Here is a 12076-nt window from a genome sequence, read left to right on the forward strand (position 1 = left end):
AAGCCAGCATGGCATACATCTACTACTGACGGTATATAAATCCACCCTCAATCATCCCAACGCCGATCCAGAAATATATCTCCACCCGCGAGACCAAAATATAGAGATATGATGAACAGGAATGAAGGATAGAGATCAACGAAATAAAAACATAAATGGGTAACAGAAACAGCTATCATCAATGATCAATGCAGGAGAACCCTTGCGCACAGCGCAAAGGAAACCAAATAAGTCCTAAGAAATGCGCAAATCACAAACAAAAAGTACAACCTCTATAAAATATTTTTGTCTTTACTTAAATCATTACGGCCTGATGGCTATCACTCGTTGTAGTGATATACCTGTGTTTTTATGGAGTTAGCCTTGCAGCCTCAAAGACAAGCGGCAGATGGCAACTTACAAAGTAATCAGGTAACCCAAACACTGAGTATCCCAAACGCTTGGCCATTTTGGCGAAACCCTCCGTTTCGACCAGGTGATAAAACGGGAAGGCCGGGAACATGGCGCCGTCACGATGCACATCGGCCTTGACCATGAGCGCCGTGCCACCGACACCGTCCAGCTCGATCTCGCGTCGCGGGTCGGGGTTGGTCTGGTCGGCCATGTAGGCCATCAGGGACCGATACGTCGGCATCTCGTAGTATCCCTCGAGCAGGATCTCATCGGGGTCCATGGCGTCAGCCAGAGACTGGGCGGTCGAGCTATCGATCCAGGAGTTGAAGTCGTAAGGGCGCACATCGTTGCGTTTGGTGTCGGTGTTGTAATATCGCTGGAAGCAGTTCGGCACGATGACCGGCTTGTCGTGGCGCGTGAGATCCTGGATCAACGAGCGCGGAGTCTCGATGATGTCCGCATCGAGCCAGAGGACCCACGAGGTGCTCGGACCGAGGGTCGTGAAGACGAGACTATTCCGGGCGCGACTCATCGACTCGCGACGCGCTTTCTGATTCGCCATCTTATGCCGCTCCTTCTCGTCCTGCGACTGCAGCGGGGGGTCGAAGTCCTGGCGCAGGATGGAGATGCTGGCGAAGCGGGAGTCCACGGGGCCGGATTGCGTCTTCGAGATGGCCTCCTCGAGGGCCGCGACCGCGGTGTTCCCTTCCTTGGTGCGAGGCACAATGAAGCCGATGGAGATCAAGGCGTGCGGGTAGCTCAGTTTCTCGACGTTGGCCCAGAATTCGGGGTAGAAGCGCGCGAGGGGGGTGAGGATGAGGACTCGTTCGCCCATGCCGGCGGCGTTGTCGGTGCTGGTGAGGCTGTTGAGGTTGTAATGGACGACAGGAGGGGGAGCCTGGACGCCATCGTTGCGGACGGGTTGTTCCTTGAGGAAGGGTTTTGTGGGGGGCGAAAGAGGATTCTGCGCGGCGTCTTCGCGGAGTTGTTGCGACGAGTCGGCGACGGGGACGGAGGCGGCGGAGGCGGATGACGGGGGCGTTGGAGATAGCAGGAAACAGAGGAATCCGAAGGCCAGGAGTGCCGCCAGAAGCAGCGTGATGGGACTGGTACGTCGCATTGGACGAGCGACGGCCATCGCGGACCGTTGAGTGAAGGAGGTGGTAGAGGTGTTGGTTGGCGGACGGCGACGGGTACGTGGTCAGTCCTGCAGATCGACAGCGGGCAAGGGTCCGATCGATCAATTACGGTAATCCAGGCAGACCCGGCAAAGGGACGGAGGAGGTGTTAGCCAGCGACCGCAACAAGCATATCGGCGGGGAGGAATAGAGGATGGAAAAGGAAGAGGGACGTAAAAAAAAGAAAGAAAAGGAAGACGTGAGGGATGACGAAGCTTTCCGGATGGGGACGCCGCGGGTCACGGGGCTGGGCGCCGCCGAATGCGGAAATGCTGCATTTCTCTATCGGACGCAGAAGGCTAATTATATACAGTCTATCGGGCATTGGGATTCATCACATTCCTTTTCTCTCATGGCAGGGACCGCATCACTCCCTCAAAAGCCACCAAGGCCATCGCATTCGCCGGGAACGCTCGCAGGAAGCAGGGTACAAATCCCCGCCAGTACCCCTTCCAACCACGCTCGCGATAAACCGCCCGAGCAGCGTCCTTCCACCACTGGAATTTGCGCTGTCCGTCTCCAAGAGCACCGCCCATGGGGTCCGTCATGAGGCGCTGTTTCACCACGTCCGACGGGTACGACGTGAGCCAGAAAATTTGCGCCGAGATACCGCCCGCCCAGAAGTTGATGGCGGGCGCCGACATGTTGGTGGAGTTTTTCATCCATCGCGTCAGGACGTCGTAGGATCCCCACCAGAAGAAAAAGAACGCGCGGAAGAAGATCGTAGCGCAGAGACCCCGATAGAGACCGGAAATGCCATGCGTGCGGAGCTACGGAGCAGACCACGTTAACTTCCCATTCTTCGTCGGAGATCATGCGCACTTACAATTTTATGGGTGCAGTCAATCGGCCCACTGTACATGCGACTGGACTTATCCGCAGCGTATTGGATTTGCAGGCGCGCCTTGACATGTTCCACGGGGGCGGCAATGAAGCTGACCGTCGTACCGGCCATGATACCGGCAATTCCATGGCCGAAGCTGGGAAGAGTGAGCAGGTCCGGGTCTTTTTTAGCGAATGGAACCAGGGACCGCAGCTCGGGCTTGGAAAAAATGTGCTCGAGAAGAAGTCGGCGATATAACGTCAAGGATCCAAGCATGCTGTGACCGAATCAGCCCTACCCTTTCTTTTATTCGGAATTTCATCCAGGGCCGAAACTCACACTGAGTCCATCACCATCCATCCGACCAGCGGCGGCGTCGCTCCTTTATAGAATCCAGTTACACCTTCCTTGCGCACGGTCTGTAGTACACAATCCAAGGGACCTCTGAAATGGCCATCTTTGCTCGTTTGTAGGCGGACCTTAACGGTGTCGAATCTGTGGAACGGGGCAGCGATTAGAAGGACGACGCTCAAACTGGACGAGGGGGATCACATACGGATGGCCAACTAAATTCGTAGGAAGGTTAGCTTCCGAGAGCACACAGGATCGCATAGCAAGGACATACCACTTAGCTTCGCAATTCCGGAGAAGACGCCGGCTACGAAGCCTTTGTAGTCGTGTTTGGAGCTCGTCACCGGGGTGCGAGGTGCAGTGCTGTCGATTTTCTGAGCTGCATGAGGATCCGGGACGCCGGGAGCTCCGGAGTTTGATATCGAGGTGGGGGTTGAAGTCATATCGCGTTAATGAGGATCAAGAGAGGTGTGTGTATATATATGGGGTATAGTCGCAAAAATCGGACGGCGGTCGGGCAAATGACGTTGAGGTCCGCTATCGGACGAATGGATTGGGATCGCAACGGAAGAGGGTCATTGGTGAGGGAGGAGGAAGAATCTGGGGAAAAGAAGGGGGAGTGAGCGGGGGATGTTTTCAAGAGAGAAGAAGAAGTGGATTGAAGCTGGAGCAGTCCTGCCTGGTCGATTATCAATTGAGTTAATTCCCGCCGGGGAGTTCCGGTCGCACTCCGGCGTCGACATCGGAGGGTTTTTTGAGTGGTGGTTATGTATCATCAAGAGAATGAGAAGAGTATCTACCGCGTTGGTAGTGTAACGGTTATCATCCTTGCCTTCCAAGCAAGGGACCCGGGTTCGACTCCCGGCCGACGCATCACGACCTCACTTTTTTTTTGTTTTCTTTTTTACTCCTGGAATATATCTTTGCACAAAACAGTTAATTCCGTAAAATAAATAAAGAGGCAGTCCTACACCAGTATAATCTCCCGTCGTTCTCCCGACATCAACCTATAGTCCTCTTTCCACTCTCGCTCCTCGTCGCCTTGCTTTCGATCCATAATAAAATGTCCAATCCTCTGATAAACCGGTCCAGCCTCTCCATCGGCCTTGACTTCCTCCACCAACAATCCCTCCCATTTCCCTAGCCAGTCGTCCTCGATCAGCGCGACCAGCAAATGCCGCGCGCCGGGCTTGGGCGTGAACCGCTCATCGTCGAGATTGACATTGAGCCAGTGAAACTGCTCGCCATCCTTCCAGAACTCATGCTGGATGACGGGTTTTCCATCCGCCCAGCCCACCTGCATACAGAAGGTCTTGATAGCAAGTTTCAAGGACTCAGTCTCCGCCAGGCTAGTCGGATCCACGACGTCGGCTAAACTCGTGCACTCCCTCAACTGGAAGAAGTACAGCGTGCCATCCATCGATCCCCAGCTCCAGGACGGCGTATCATGCGTCTGCGCGTCTCCTTTGCGCGCTCGTCGGACACCTCGCTTCTCTTCCAGCGGCGGATACTCCACCTGCCAATTGAGACTCCACGGTAGCGTTTTCGCGAAATGCCCGTGAATATACACATCGTCTAGAACGGGTGCTAATTGACCCGCGATGCTCGAAACCCCGACCAATCGACCGGCTTCCGGCCGATCCAGCTCGCCGTCAGTATACGCCTCCAGAGCCTGCCACCAGTACTCTTCCAACTTCTCCTGATCAGAACCATCCGGGATCGTCTTCTGCCGTAGCCCAAACTCCTCAGCGAGATGCGCCGGCCCCCGCGGAAGAGACTCGCTGGCGTTCGGCAGCTGCGCACAGCTCCAGAACAGCTCTCCCAGACCGAGGCTGAGAACGCGCGGAGACCAGAACTGCTCCTGTACGCTGTCGGCGCGGCGGCCCAGCGGCTGGTGATAGAGCGACCTTTCGAAATAGTCCCATGGGACCACGGTGGCTGTGACTTCGGCACTGGTGCCTTCTTCTCCGATCAGGCCCTTGGTCTCGATCTCGAAGGGGAGCTTTGCGTGCGAAGGACATGCGCCGAGGCAGCTCTCGTTCGGGGTTGTGGATCTCGCGAGGGAAAGGTTGAAGAGACAGTTGGTGTAGACTTGTTGTGCTTGAGTCTGGGTTTCGGGCGGCGTGCAGAAGGTTTCGATCCATAGGTAGCGGATGAAGAGGCCCTGAACGAGATGGGCTGCTTCGCGGAAGGCGATCGGAAGTTCAGTGAGAGCGAGGCCGCTTTGGAGTTGCTTTATGTCGGCAATCGTCGGCGGGTTTGCTCCGCGACAGCAGCTGACTGCCACGTAGGCGTCTGAAATCTGCTTTTCAGCCGAGGAGACCAATCGCACCGTCGACCCATCGATCTCCAGCAAATAGTCCGGGTAGAAAGCAGGCTGCGGAGTTTTAGGACACCGGTCATGGCCCTCCCGACACTCGGTCAACCAGTGTTTGGCTGCTGCGATGGCGTCTTGCAGCGGGAGCGACTGTCTCTCCCGAATGGCCGGGTTAAAGGTGACGTCGGCGCTGGGGATGGCCATCCAAGTCTGGCACTCCAGGACGTCGTTTCCGTCCTCCGTGAAGTCCAGGTCCACTAGGACCTGCGCGTGCTTTTCGTCTTGGTAGACGCGATAACCCATGGGACTGGTGAACACGTTGGCGGGGTCGCTGTATTTCTCGACCAGATGCTGCATGAACGGATGGCAGATGGCACACCCATTGGCAGAAGCATCGCGGAGAGATGCAGTGTCTGTATGATGGGCGGCCCACTCGGGGGCGCGAAACATGCGCTGGCAGTGTTGGCAAAGCATTGTGATTCGAATTCAACAAGAACAGGAACAAACCAGACAACAGTAGAAAGACAAATAGTCACAGAATTAAATCCCAACACCCCCAACCCCTCCGCTTATTTATAGCTGAAAAGAAGTATGAGCCTTGAGTGAGTGAAGCTGAAGGATCCTCTGTCGATCCGATCCACCGCATTCCCATTGGCTGCAGGCGGCGATGCTTGTACGACGCGACTTGAGCCCTAAGCCTCTCTTACGCTGCTGCCTTCCCCATTTGGCCCCCGGATTCCAAGCGATCCGTCACATCTGCAGCCCAGGGGTCCAGCGGTGTGCGCGTCGTGACTGGACGCAAGCCCGAAGGATCTCGGTGGCAACACAAGGATGCCAACCCTGCAGGCCGTCGCACCCTGTCAGAAACCGCCCTACAGTACGTTACTGCCCTACGTCTGCATAGCTTACGGTTGGCTGTAAAAAAAAAAAAAAAAAAAAAAAAAGCAATGAACGTGCAGGGGTCCAAACAGACTCAATTGAGTACCTTACTAACTAACAGCAAAAGAATGACATGACATATCCCGCATCCGTGGTTGAACAGGGTTGCTTTGACCGTCGCGCCTCCAACCATCATTGAACATCCTTCTTGACTGTGTCTCATCGCATATTCACCGCTTCTTCATTCGCTTAAGACCCGACCAATCCTCACCGCGCGGTCTCATCTCCTCCTACAAATGCAAAGGTCAAAGTCCCTTAGCTGCAGACGGCAGTAAGTCGGACCGTGTCAATGTTGCACCGATGTCGTGCGCCGCACTAGAATCCCCCGTCAGCTCTATTTCATCACTGGTATATTGCAGAATATAGACAACGTACGCGATGGTTGATCGGGCAAGGAGCGTGGTAGGTGCCTCCCGGTCTGTTGCTGGCGGTGCATTGCTGGGTGACGCTACTGCAGGTCTTGACGATGTCAGTCCGTACTTATTACAGGGGCAAGGAATATAGATAAAGAAGACACCTACTCCGCTGATAATCGCCTGGGTGCTAACATCTCCAGGCTCAGACTGCGGGTCGGCATTATCCTGAGCCACCTCGCTATCGCTGGCCGGAAGTGCCACGGCGAAGCTCGCAGAGAAGAGCGCGAGAAGGGGAAGAATGAGGCTGGTCTTCATATTGCTAGATTCCTAGGAGAATGATGTCTTTGCTAGAGCTGCTTTGTCTTGTGAAGAGATGCTCGATGATCTAGCCATCCAACACAACCCCCGCGAGCCTTTATATACCCGACCCTCCAGCATCCCGGAAGAAGGAGCTGAAAGACATCCTGCCTGACTTGATATCCAGCGTCAGCATCTCATCATCACATGCCTCCATCCCCAAAGCCTTTCGAATAGCCTCTTGTGCGACACGCGAATCCTTCGGTAAGCCTGGGCAGGAATAACCCCCAATGGAACACCGGCATGAGTGGGACAGACATGCGGCAAATTCGGAGACCGAGACTCAGGCCACCCCTCTGTCTCGTGGCTGTATGCGTATAGGCCAGACTGGGTTCGGGGTCGAGTCAGGTTAGAGCATAAGATCGTACGGGTGTTGGTTTCGCGTGTGCAGAGGTGACACAGGGACCAGCAGATGTAAGGGTCCTCATCTATCGGGTTCGAGAATAATCATCACTCAACATGCGCTGAAAATATCTCTAACTGGACTGGGCGTATTAGATAAGAATCATTGTCGTTATTGTACTCGTCAATTCCGTCTCAATAGGCTATCTCATTGCCTGGGGCAATGAAAACCGAGAGCCGAAAGCCCATCAGCTCTGACATCCGATGCAAACGTACGCCCTATTGTTATGTTTCACACGACCGGAACCAAAAGCAGCAAAGTCAAACCCTCCGATTCGCAGTCCAAGGACACTGGATCAGATAGTCTTTTCGTCCAGTCATCAGAGTAGTACAAGCTCTAGACCGAGACCGAAGGCCGAAGGGATTTAACTCTGGCCCGAGCGCCTCCGAGCTGGAGTGCTGCCACCTCTGGAGTCTACTTCTTTCCTTAATGGTACTACAATCACCATGAGTGATGCCCGGTGATAGACGCAGAGAGACATACTCTGTGGTCTACTGCAAAAGTTCTAAGGCCGACAAGCAGCACCAAGAAACAAGCATGGCCAGACGAAGGGAAAATAAAGTGCGGAGATCTGCGACGACGAATCTGACATCAGGAGGTACTGTAGACAGAAGACGTGCACTCTGATAAGCCATTTCAGCATTTACCTGTCTCTCTTTCCGTTCATCAGGTCTACTACTTCCTACGAAACCAGCTGCGCGTCTCCATTACTCAGCCAATCCTGCGTTGTGTAGATCATAACCCAGTTTCTATCTATCTCTGTTTTTCAACTTTCTAGGATACGAGTCTCCCCCGGCTTTTTTTTTTTCTTTTTCTGTTTTTTGTGTCGGTGTTTTCCCTGCGTAGGCTGCGATTTATCCCCAAAGTTCACAATTCACAAGTCACATTTCCACGCACTGTCCGCCAGTATGATGTGCAATCTAATATCAAGAACAGTCTGTTTCTGTTCGATGCCAAAGTCTCAAAACCAAAGGGTGAAAGCAATACAATAACAAATGCCACATGCAGAAGGGGCGAGAAGAGAAGAGAAGAGAAGAGCACAAATGAGATAGGAAATACATCTGGGAAGATGGAGACAAAGTGGGGGTATAGGCGCAATATATCAATAATACATAAATCTTTCGTAATGACCGCTCTGGAATCCTGGATCTGTAGATGGTCATTCTGCATATCCGAGGAATGTGCAGGTGCGTGAGTCATCATGACCCGAATCAAAGGGCAAGAAAAAAAAAGAAGAAGAAGAGAAAAAAGGGGATGAAAACGAAAAGATCGTGCAAGGAAATAGAAAAGACCCAACCACTTGACCAAGGGAGGTCGAATTCCTCGGCCGCACATCATCATCGACCCTTGGAACTTTTCTTGACCTTCTGGCGAGTTCGCTCATTCTCGCGGGCAATGAGCCGTTCGACAAGGTCAGGCGCCGGCCCGGAATGTGGGTGGTCACGCGACGAGAGATCCGCAGAGGGACCTGACAGTAAATAACCATTGGCATCTTCCAAAGCCAAAGGGGTAACGGGCCCCGGACTGCGGAGAGGGTCCAGGCGGGGAGCCGAAGGACTTGGGGAAAGAGGCCGGGAGGGGGTCTTGGACAGAGTGGGCCCGTCCATCAACTCGCGATACTGCCAGACGGGATCTCGCGAGCTCGTCGAGGTGCGATAGATGTGCTGCTGGGCCGGAGCATTCTGGCTGCCGGTCGACGGCTGGTAGACGGCCGGATGAAAGCGCGGCAGGTTCCCGAGATGGAAGGCCGGGACCGACTTGGAGCTGTTCTGGGCTCGAGCCCGAGAAGGTTGCGGGGAGGAGGATCGACCGGTGGGAGACATAGAAGGAGACACGGCTGGAGGATAGAAGGTGGAACTATCGGAACGCATTCTGGTGGATGAAGAACGATGGGGATGAGAGCTTCTTCGGTGGCTGTGGTGGTGGTGGTGGTGGTGATGATCTCTCGGTGGCTGGTCTCGCTGGGCAAAGTAGTAACCCTTGTCGAAACGCCCCGTTAATGGTGTGACGGGCAGGTCGTTGTCATGCGCGTGGTGAGGGGACGGCCTGGGAATGGGGATCGGGCGGGAGGCGGACCCGGAGAGAGTGAGAGCGTCGAGAGAATCGGCGGTGTCAGAAACCGGGGAGGAGGGACGAGGCGACGGGGGATTATAAGTCGACGAGGTGGCCGTTAATTCCTCGAGGGAGGACAGCGAAACGCGAGTGGGGTGACCGTGTCGGGCAATCAAGCTGTCTAAGTGGTCCTGGGTGCCTCGATAGGAAGGCGACCAGGAGGCAGAGGAGAGATTGGCTGGAGAGAGCACGCGATCAGCACAAATCCCTCGGAATGCCGGGCAGGCATGTCACACGTGTCAGGTGGGGATTGCCAGAGAAAAGCATGAAAAGAACAGCGCAGGAGGTTGAATCCGATCAGGCACGCAAGGCCAATTATATTGGCTTCTCCCTGGGCTGCTGGCCGAGGGGTCGACCGTGGAAGAGTGGGGAAGGGACGGTCTGGGGAGGCAGTGATTGGGTTGGGGGGCAGCCAGGGAATGCGGGAAAGCCAAAAGGAAATGGGAAAGTTAATTGCGTCGACTTACTGCTGAATCCAGGCGGCGAGTGGACGGAACTGTAGGAAGACGGATAGAGCGAGGGAGAGGAGGAGGGGGAGGAGATGGAAGTCGAAAACGGCGAGCGTGGAGAGGCCATCGAGGGTTTTATCTTTTTTTTTTCTTTCTTTTTTTTTGTTGAGGGACTCGGCGGTAACGGTACCTTGTGGCCCTGTGGATAAAGGGGATCTGACTGGAGGGAATGATTTCCCTGGTCCCCTCCACACGCGACGACGAATTGTTTGTCACCGCCTCCACGGTATTTCTTTGTTTCTTTTTCAGTCCAACACAGCTTATTGTTGGCTCTCCGTCAATCCTTATTCTTCGAAAAGAATAGCGTTTTGACCGCGTAAAAAAAAAAAAAAAAAAATAAAGATCGATCACGCAAACAATGAAAAAACCCGCGATCAGCCAACCAACTTGACCAAGTTCCCTACGGACGAGTTAGCTTGCGGGGAAAAGCATGGCGTCATGGCGGGAGCCGCGGGAGAGCCATAAGAGGGGCAAAGCGGAGGGCAACCATGGTACGCCGCCCAGTACCGTACCGTACCGTACGCCGGGCTCCACTCCACCCCTGCTGGCCAAATGCAGACTAATGGTCGATCAAGAGGCACGGAGGGGACAAAGAAGACGCAAAAACTGACCTGGCTCTTGCTGAGTCGTGGCGACCGTCGTGTTTGCAACTGGCTGCCCCGGGAATCCCGTCTTTGCTCTCACGCCTACTATACCTTATACCTAGGTACCTTGGGTAACCTGGAAGGTACCTTACGGTACCTAAAAACGGAAGGTTTTCGACTGATTGGTTCCTGGGGACCCGACGGGAGCTAGTCGGATTCGGGCTAGGCGGAAGTGCGGTGACGCACGTCCACGGATTTGGAAAGCGCGGGAGGAAGGGAAAAAAAGGAAAAAGTGAGCAGCGGAAGAAGTTGGACGTGCACAGGAGGATTTGACGACTACTCGCGAGATGACGGCATGGGAGACCATGCGCAGGTCACGCAGGGATGGTAGAACGAATGGACCGTTAAACTGATGCCAAAGCTGCTTGGCGCTGATTCAGCCCTCGCCCGCATGGCATGGAGGATGGCAGTGACTAGGGAATGGCGGACAGTACGCAGTAGTAAGTAAGCTTGGTAAGTAAGCAGGAGGAAGCGGTTTGTACGACCCAAGACCAAGCAGCAGAGCTTGGTGGACGGGGAATTCTGGGGCCTTTTTAAGTGCTGAGCGAAGGGATGTCGAGGCGGTGCTAGTCGAGCCTTTGCTCAGCAGATAAGAGATGCAAAACCGGTTGTAACCACACACGCGGCAGAATCGGCTGACCCAGACCGACCGAGCTCTTGACTACTACGAGGGATCAAATTCCAACCCCAGTCGACTGCAGACCGATAGGGTGCGCGTCCAGCACGAAATGACGGTCGCTTCAGCCGGGGGGGAAGCGACGACGACGCTGGTAGATTTGAGACCTTTCGCACCAAAAGTCAACCGGAGGGGATCGACCGGGGTCACGGCGGCCGCTGACTGGCTGACGGGGGGCCGACTAGTTCGACGTTGGCGAAGTCTGCAAGTCATTCCCCAGCCCGGTGATAGGCAAAACCAGGCCGATCATCGTGGTTGCAACCCCAGATCGCAGTATACGCACAGTCGATCTTCAGCAGCGTCGCACAACCTCGCCTCCCAACGCGGTCTAGTCGCTGGCCGCAGTTTCAAGACCATCCAGGGTAGGGCTTTGCAATCGGCCTCCGTCACGACGGGCGTAGGAAGTCTCTCGGTGCCGACAATGTGATGGTCTCAGCCATCACCCTCTCGGGTGATCAGACGACGGGGCGCTCCTATCACACTGCTCTCAGACCTCCCCCACTTGATCCTCTGTGGTTATTGTCGGACTGCCTGTTATTTCTTTTCTTTTCTTTTTTCTTATTTTATTGTGAATTTAATAATTTCTCCCGGCACCAATCGCCATGCATGGATCTGGCATGCCAGCATCCAGGAGAAATGATGCCGTCATTCTGCAGCCGGTCTTGATTCAGCTATTTTTGACAGAAGGCGGCATGATTCACTTCCGCATGTCTGGCATTTACACAGCCTCTATCTATGTCTTATTTCCGCTCGCGTGAGGCTGTCAAACGAAAGTCGGAACAAAGACACAATCAGATTGACACCTAGTGAACTCTCCAGCGGCGTAGGGTTCGACCCGTACGGCCGGTAAGGCACGGATGAAAGGCGCAGGCACCAACGAGATAGCAATGGTCGAGGGAGATCTCGCATTTGGCCCGTTCGAGGGAGGCTTTCGTCAGACGCGACGTTGACGTCCAGTCGATCATCGTCCCCGGTAGACTGACAGGGTTGCCAGTCATGCGCCCGTTCCTTGGTCGAG

General features: G+C 54.6%; 4 protein-coding genes and 1 non-coding gene across 5 annotated transcripts; 1 reads left to right on the forward strand and 4 right to left on the reverse strand.

Moving 5' to 3' along the window:
- Window positions 1-2: 2 nt before the first annotated feature.
- Window positions 3-3393, reverse strand: P170DRAFT_451792 (alpha-1,6 mannosyltransferase subunit). The gene is made up of 7 exons (XM_024851221.1): window positions 3020-3393; window positions 2951-2960; window positions 2734-2889; window positions 2398-2671; window positions 1935-2341; window positions 401-1499; window positions 3-341 (listed from the first exon to the last, which is right to left on the reverse strand). Exons 1-7 carry the CDS (start codon window positions 3186-3188, stop codon window positions 321-323), a joined length of 2136 nt encoding a protein of 711 aa, XP_024709094.1. The 5' UTR covers window positions 3189-3393; the 3' UTR covers window positions 3-320.
- A 153-nt stretch (window positions 3394-3546) lies between these two features.
- Window positions 3547-3618, forward strand: P170DRAFT_t2. The gene has a single exon. It is a non-coding gene; the product is annotated as a tRNA-Gly (tRNA).
- An 86-nt stretch (window positions 3619-3704) lies between these two features.
- On the reverse strand, window positions 3705-5613 carry P170DRAFT_431604 (uncharacterized protein). The gene has a single exon (XM_024848072.1). The coding sequence runs from the start codon at window positions 5534-5536 to the stop codon at window positions 3713-3715; it is 1824 nt and encodes a 607-aa protein (XP_024709095.1). The 5' UTR covers window positions 5537-5613; the 3' UTR covers window positions 3705-3712.
- A 470-nt stretch (window positions 5614-6083) lies between these two features.
- P170DRAFT_504711 (uncharacterized protein) lies at window positions 6084-7107 on the reverse strand. Its single transcript, XM_024854219.1, has 3 exons — window positions 6523-7107; window positions 6377-6460; window positions 6084-6316 (listed from the first exon to the last, which is right to left on the reverse strand). Exons 1-3 carry the CDS (start codon window positions 6670-6672, stop codon window positions 6257-6259), a joined length of 294 nt encoding a protein of 97 aa, XP_024709096.1. The 5' UTR covers window positions 6673-7107; the 3' UTR covers window positions 6084-6256.
- Window positions 7108-8454: 1347 nt separating this feature from the next.
- Window positions 8455-9805, reverse strand: P170DRAFT_469281 (uncharacterized protein; the record flags this gene model as incomplete). Its single annotated transcript, XM_024852614.1, has 2 exons — window positions 8455-9407; window positions 9697-9805. The coding sequence occupies 2 exons, from the start codon at window positions 9803-9805 to the stop codon at window positions 8455-8457; spliced, it is 1062 nt and encodes a 353-aa protein (XP_024709097.1).
- Between the last annotated feature and the right edge of the window lie 2271 nt (window positions 9806-12076).

Source organism: Aspergillus steynii, assembly GCF_002849105.1.
Source record: "Aspergillus steynii IBT 23096 chromosome Unknown P170scaffold_1, whole genome shotgun sequence".
NCBI classification, from domain to species: domain Eukaryota; kingdom Fungi; phylum Ascomycota; class Eurotiomycetes; order Eurotiales; family Aspergillaceae; genus Aspergillus; species Aspergillus steynii.

Excerpts from the sequence above, each read along its gene's own strand:
- P170DRAFT_431604 (XM_024848072.1), bottom strand. The coding sequence starts at position 5,536 with ATGCTTTGCCAACACTGCCAGCGCATGTTTCGCGCCCCCGAGTGGGCC.
- P170DRAFT_451792 (XM_024851221.1), bottom strand. The coding sequence starts at position 3,188 with ATGACTTCAACCCCCACCTCGATATCAAACTCCGGAGCTCCCGGCGTC. Across the intron at positions 2,672-2,733 it reads TGGATGGTGATGGACTCAGT|CATGCTTGGATCCTTGACGT; the intron begins GTGAGTTTCGGC and ends ATTCGGTCACAG. Across the intron at positions 2,342-2,397 it reads TTGACTGCACCCATAAAATT|CTCCGCACGCATGGCATTTC; the intron begins GTAAGTGCGCAT and ends TCTGCTCCGTAG.
- P170DRAFT_504711 (XM_024854219.1), bottom strand. The coding sequence starts at position 6,672 with ATGAAGACCAGCCTCATTCTTCCCCTTCTCGCGCTCTTCTCTGCGAGC. Across the intron at positions 6,461-6,522 it reads CCCAGGCGATTATCAGCGGA|ACCTGCAGTAGCGTCACCCA; the intron begins GTAGGTGTCTTC and ends GACATCGTCAAG. Across the intron at positions 6,317-6,376 it reads CTTGCCCGATCAACCATCGC|TGCGGCGCACGACATCGGTG; the intron begins GTACGTTGTCTA and ends GGGGGATTCTAG.